We start from the raw sequence: 6,203 nt of genomic DNA, 5'->3' as shown, positions 1-6,203 counted from the left end.
TGGGCCAGTGATGGACCTCTGACCGCTCAGTTCATGGAGTAAACAACTGCGAGGTATCAGAGCGCCTGTGTCTGAGCAAATTTAGGTTCTAAATTAAGGGCTTCTGATGTGAGAGGATCTAATGTAGGTTTTCCTACAAGCATTTAAATTTGTTTTTGTTTTTGTTTTGTTGAGTTTCTGATGCAGAATATATTAGATCTGATGACACAGGAGTAAGAGCTCTTCCCATTATTCCAGACTATGTGCTCATTAGCACGACCCTCTCCTTGCCAACCCCCATCCCCCAGGAACAGTGATGATCCTATACGGCAGGACTGCCCTCTGATGGCCATGGATAAAAGCCAACCTCTCCTAAATTTGCATCTAAACCAGTGGCTCTCAACTTTCCTAATGCTGCGACTCTTTAATACAGTTCTACTCATGTTGTGGTGACCCCCAACAAATTACTTTGTTCATATTTCAAAACTAATTTTGCTACTGTTATAAATCATAATGTAAATATCTGTTTCCCGATGGTCTTAGGAGACTCCTGTGAAATGGTTATTCAACGCCCCCCCCCCCCCAAAAGGGTTGCAACCCACTGCTCTATACCTAATCCCAGAATTCTGACTGTAAGGAAGTAGCCAGGGCAAACACTATAGTAAATATTCATACCAAAAGCAAGTATGTGTTTTATCAATGCAGACTCATGTCAGTTTTTGAAATGTCTTAAGAAAACACTTGGTTTTCAAGAGTCAAGTCCCCATAACTCCACAGAAATGTGTCTTTGTCCTTAAAACTGCATTTATCTTGTCTTTCTTCCCCCAAAGGAAACTGGACAGAGAGGTCAGAACTGGATTTGTTATTCATACATTTGCATTGATTTAAATACAATACATACAATTTCTACAGTGCATTAGAAGAACAGGGCAGCAGCGCTCACCAGCCAGCTTCAGCTCCTAGACACAGGGGACAGGCCTAAGGCTGGCAGAGGGGCGGCTGTTCTGAAGTACCTGACACTCTGGGCTCCTGGCACTCCCAAGTCCACATTCAAGGCAACTTGAGTACAAGCTTCGAGGGAGGGAGGCAGGTAAGGCTGCCTGCACCCTTGCCCACTGGGCCTGGCACCGGCCCCCTCTTCCATTGGACCCAATTTCCTCCTGATGGCAAACCTGGTCTGGGGCAGGACTAAGTTCTCTCCAGCACTCCAGGGGGAAGTCTCGCCACCCGGCTGGTGTGGAAACATCTGTGAAGACCGGCACACACCTGGACCCCTGCTGGCTCCTGTGGCGAGGAGAGAGAGAGATTCTCTCAAACAAGGTTCTGAGGCCAGAGTCCACGTGGGCTGGATGGGATTGTCAAGATGGGGCAAACAACAGCGACTGTCCATTGGGCATGCATATCCAGTGCTTGGAGATTCATGTTGCTGAGTGAAAGCCCATAGCAAGCTGGCTCCTGGGTTGGAATGGGCAGGGAGCAGCCTGCCACACCTGACAGAAGGCTGTCTTCAGCCCTGCCTCTAGGCGGTGGGAGCCCGGCAAGCAGCTGAGGCACAGTTGTGCTCCTCACTCCAGGTCTTTGGTTGTTTCACGCCTTCAGGACATTTCTTTCCAAGGCTGACTGACCAACTGTAGAGTGTGAGAACACTCAAGGGTCCACAGCACAGGGTGTGACCACTGCCGCTGCCTACGGCCTCTCGGCCCCCTTTTCACTCCCTCCTGAAGTCAGTTCTCTGCTTTGGTGTAGAAAGGGTTCAAACACCTGGCAAGGGAGAAGACATGGAAGCAGGAAGATGCACGCTGAGCTGGGCAGGCACTGGGGAACTGTCCGAAGGCCTCTCTTCAAGAAGCTGAGAAGAAACCATCCCAAGACGGAAGGCAGGAGCCAAGGGGCACGCCGGTTAGGGGGCAGAACACGGTCCTGTTCTCTCCAGGCAGCAGCAGTTAACACATGAAGAACAGAGATGCTGTCCTGGCTGCCCATGAACCTACTGACCCACAACACCTACTGAGAGCCACTCCAGAACCCAAACTGAACTTCTCATTTTAAAATGGGGGAAACTAGACTACCAAACAGAAAGGTAGGGAAGGCCGCAACTAAGGACCAGGAGTGAGGCTGTGCCAGGCTCCCACAGAACCCTCCTAGCACCCAGCATGCAACCAGGCCAAGTCAATCACCTCCGCGTCACACAACCACTCCTGGCAGAGCACACTGCCAAGGCTAGCCCCTCCCACCTCAGATGAGTGCCGGGCAAGTTACAGCAGGGCAGAGAAAAAGCCTGTGTGCAGAGCCTTAGAGGAGCAGAGCATGAACCTGCTCACTGCCACACGAAGTCAGTACCAGTGTGGCAAGAGGAGGCTCAATTTGGCAAAACCAGAAAGGAATGGCTTCTGTCCGTGGGCCAGCGATGGACCTCTGACCGCTCAGTTCATGGAGTAAACAAGTGCTAGGTATCAGAGCGCCTGTGTCTGAGCAAATTTAGGTTCTAGATTAAGGGCTTCTGATGTCAGAGGATCTAATGTAGGTTTTCCTACAAGCATTTAAATTTGTTTCTTTTGTTTTTGTTTTGTTGGTTTCTGATGCAGAATATATTAGGTAACCTGGATGGAGAGGGTTGTCAGGGAGAGATGGGACTTTCCCAACCAGCCACCAAATGCTAGGAGGGAGTGGCTCCTCCTCAGCCGCCTGAGCTCCTTGCCTGGACAGGAGCCTCCCCAACACTCTGAAGGTCCAGGAACACTCTTGTCCCCCCATTGTGCTTCTCCCTGTGGGTAGGAAAGCCCTGAGGGAGGTGACAAGCAAAGAGGAAGGGCTCTGAAAGGCTCTGCTGTGCGCCCGCCAGCTTCTCTGGCTTCTGCGAACCTGGGACTCCAGGCTTCCTCCCAGCCTGTCACCTGCAGGATTTCTTCTGCCTGCCTCTGGGGCTACCACCATGAAAAGAAGGGCTTCCGACTCTGAAAGCTCTGTGTGTAGGATTCGCTTGCAGACCGCTGGTGAGAGCGGGCCGTCTCGACAATCACAGGTGGCATCTGGACGAGGTGCAGGGGGCTCTTATTGTCTTTCAGGGCCTGGGTCAAATTTAGGATCTGCATTGAAAAGAGAAAAGGTGAAAGGCCTAGTATTCTAAGCCTGCCTCTGCAGTGTCATCCTTCATGTCAAAAACAAATGCCAGCGGAAGTACCATGGAAGCAGGCTAGTTCCAACAGTAGGCATGTGAGGCTGGAGAGGCAGCTCAGTGACTAAGAGCAAGTACTGCTCTTGCGGATCTGAGTTCAGCTCCTAGCATCCCTGTCAGGTGGCTCACAACCACCTCTAACTCCAGTTCCAAGGCGTCTGATGCAATACTAGGTCACCACACTCACATGCACAAATACACACAGACACAGACACATAATTTTAAATGAAAATTTGAAAATGTGGGGGCTAAAGAGATGGCTCATACTTAAAAGGCACTGATTACTCTTCCATAGCATCTGGGTTCAACTCCCAGCATCCACATGGTAGCTCACAACCACCTGCTATCCCAGTTCCAGGGGATCTGACCTTTGTTCCTGGCCTTTATGGCCACCATTCATACAAGTGGGGTACAGATAAACATACAAGCAAAACACCCATACAATAAAATAAAATGATCCTAAATTTCTTTTTAAGAAAGTAGGAATCTGAATAGGCATTCCATGGAAGTGGGCACCACCTCCCTGACAAGTTTTAAAAACTGTGTTTGCCTGTGTAAGGCAGGGGTCAGGAATCTGAGACCAACCTGGACAATATGGTATATCCCTGCCTTCAAACAGACAAGTAAATAAAGAAATTATAATCCCAAGTAGAAACAAATACTTCTTTGCCCTTTAAGATGACAGAGATAGAAAATATGGCCTGAGAGGTGGAGAGTGCTCAGAGACACAGACCACATGGCTGCGGGGCTGGAACGTGGAATTATAGGGAAAGCTGAAAAGAATCCCCTTGACCTTGCAATCCTCTCTCAAAACCTGTGGTGCTGGGGTCCAGACCCAGAGCCTCCTCTGACCAGGCAGTGCCCTTCAGCTAAGCCCTCCTCCCCCAGCCTCCCACGGGTTCAGAGTATCACCGTGGCTGGCCCTGTCATTTTGAAGGGTAGGTAAACTGGCTGAGTGTATGTGACTAAGCAAACTATGATTATCTGAGTCAGAAGGCTACGATACAGTCCTACCCTATGATTATTTACCCACAGTCCATCAACTTACCCAAAAAGTTTCAAAACAAGTGACATAGTTAAGACTACTCTGCTGGGTTCCTTGTAAGTTTCTCTTCCACTGTTCTTTTTTCTTCCTTTTTTTTTCTTTTCTTTTTTTTGGGGGGGGGGGTTGTTTTTGTGAGACAGGGTTTTTCTGTGTAGCCCTGGCTGTCCTGGAGCTCACTCTGTAGACCGGGCTGGCCTCAAACTCAGAAATCTGCCTGTCTCTTCCTCCCAAGCGCTGGGATTAAAGGCGTGCGCCACCACTGCCCGGCTTCCCCTGTCCTTTGCCAGAACACACTGCAGGTCTGTCCCTGAGTACGCAATCAAATGCAATTCCTATGCGCGAACCAATGCTTCCTTTGCTTACATAGCAACCTGTTGCAAAAGCTGTGCTAAAGACATTAAGAACACAAGGTAGAGGAAAGGTAAAATTTCACCTGCCAGTCTCCTCTAGCTTTACCCCTACTTAGATGATAACCCTAATTGGGTATAGTGGGAAGACTGCTACGGTGTTGTTAAGAGACTTCGATGAGAAGTGACTGGAGAAGAAGGTATAATACAGATGAGGTGCCACCTGGATTTTCTCAGGAAGCAAGCCTTTCCGCTGTGGCTTTAATATCAGAGTCTACAATGTAGCTTTCTACAGGTTATGCCAGCCTCCCTGGGCCCTTGCTTTACCTGGAAAGGCAGAATATTGGCATTTAGATAGATTAATAAATGATAGCTCTTAAAATGTCCTGACTATCCCATTACCGAGGAAAATGAGCTCAGCAAGCTCAAATGCACTCTTTGGGAGCCTTTAGCTAAATGGCAGGAAGAGTGGAAATATACTTGTGGTGGGAAGATTAATACATTCTTTGAAGATTCAAGTTAGTAAGATAATTCTAGCCACACGCCTGTCATCTCTTAGCACTTGGGAGATGGAGCCAGGGTGATCAAGAGTTTTGGACTACATAATAACTTTAGGCCCAGCACGGGCTGTACAACATCCTATCTCAGGAGGCAGAGGCAGGTGGATCTGTGTGAGTTCGAAACCAGCCTGGTCTACAAATGAAGCTCCAAGATAGCCAGGGCTGTCACACAGAGAAACTTGTCATGTGTAAAAAAAAAAAAAAAGAAAAGAAAAAAAAAATTCAAGAAACTGACTTTTCTATTTACAACTATTTCAAAAAAATATATCTAATCATAAGAGCATGAAGCAAGTGCATGAGAGGAAATGAAGGAAAGGAGAGAGAGTCAGGAGGTCTCACAGGCAGGCTCCAGACCCAGGTACTCTGATCACTTTGTATCCTTTACTGCTGAGCTGACTGTCCTTAAGTGATAACTCAGGACACCAATACCTACAGTTTTGCTTAGTCTCTGAGATAGGATCTAACTACATAGCTCTGGCTGCCCTGGAGCTCACTATGTAGACCAGGCTGGCCTCAAATTCAGAGATCCAACTGTCTCTGCCTCCTGAGTGCTGGAAATATAGATGTGCACCACCATGCTTGGGTCTACACAATTTGACAATTCTTCATTTCTGTAGTTCCCTCTGAAGGTGAAATAGAAAGAAAGAATACAACTTATACCTCAAACAACAAAACTGTAGCTATGATGAGTATATGCATGCTTACCATGTACCTGCCCGGCAGTATTTTTTACTTATTGCTTACCATGAATTCTCTTATGCACTTGTCCATAACAGAGCAAGGTAGAGTTACTACCCTATTTTATAAGCAAGAAAATGCAGACTCTTGCCCAAGCATCACAGAACCTGCAACTGGTGTGATCTGCCCAATTATCAGGCCCTGAGTAAGACATGTAGCCTTGAGCGATTCAAGGCCAGTGTGCTGGTTTATTTACCAATAACGCACATAGCAGCTAGTGCAGGGCTAAACACTCAATGAGTACTTCAGCCAACCCTGGTATCAACACTGTGGATGAGAGCGAAGGAGACTGCACAAGGCTACCTTTCCTGTCCCATATTTTAGGGCAGAGTCATAATTATATGCGGCACACAGTTAAA

At 47.8% G+C, this 6,203-nt stretch overlaps 1 protein-coding gene across 4 annotated transcripts in view; it reads right to left on the bottom strand.

The window, feature by feature from the left end:
* Positions 1-639: 639 nt before the first annotated feature.
* Pi4k2a (phosphatidylinositol 4-kinase type 2 alpha) overlaps positions 640-6,203 on the bottom strand; it is a 32,071-nt gene continuing 26,507 nt past the window's right edge. The window contains exons 9-10 of one of the 4 annotated variants that reach the window (XR_877696.3): positions 2,842-3,065; positions 827-1,263 (exon numbers count right to left, since the gene is read on the bottom strand). Coding sequence is in view for 3 of the 4 variants with exons in the window: in NM_145501.2 (NP_663476.1) it covers positions 2,904-3,065 (162 nt within the window). In the remaining variant the exon portion in view is untranslated. Of the gene's footprint in view, positions 3,066-6,203 lie in introns of all 4 variants that reach the window. The other 3 variants (XM_011247405.3, NM_145501.2, XM_011247406.3) reach the window with 3 other exon arrangements.

The sequence above is a fragment of the Mus musculus genome, chromosome 19 (genome assembly GCF_000001635.26).
Source record: "Mus musculus strain C57BL/6J chromosome 19, GRCm38.p6 C57BL/6J".
Taxonomy (NCBI): Eukaryota; Metazoa; Chordata; class Mammalia; order Rodentia; family Muridae; genus Mus; species Mus musculus.
The sequence above is the reverse complement of the archived record's forward strand: the minus strand, read 5'-3'. Positions and strand labels throughout refer to the sequence as shown.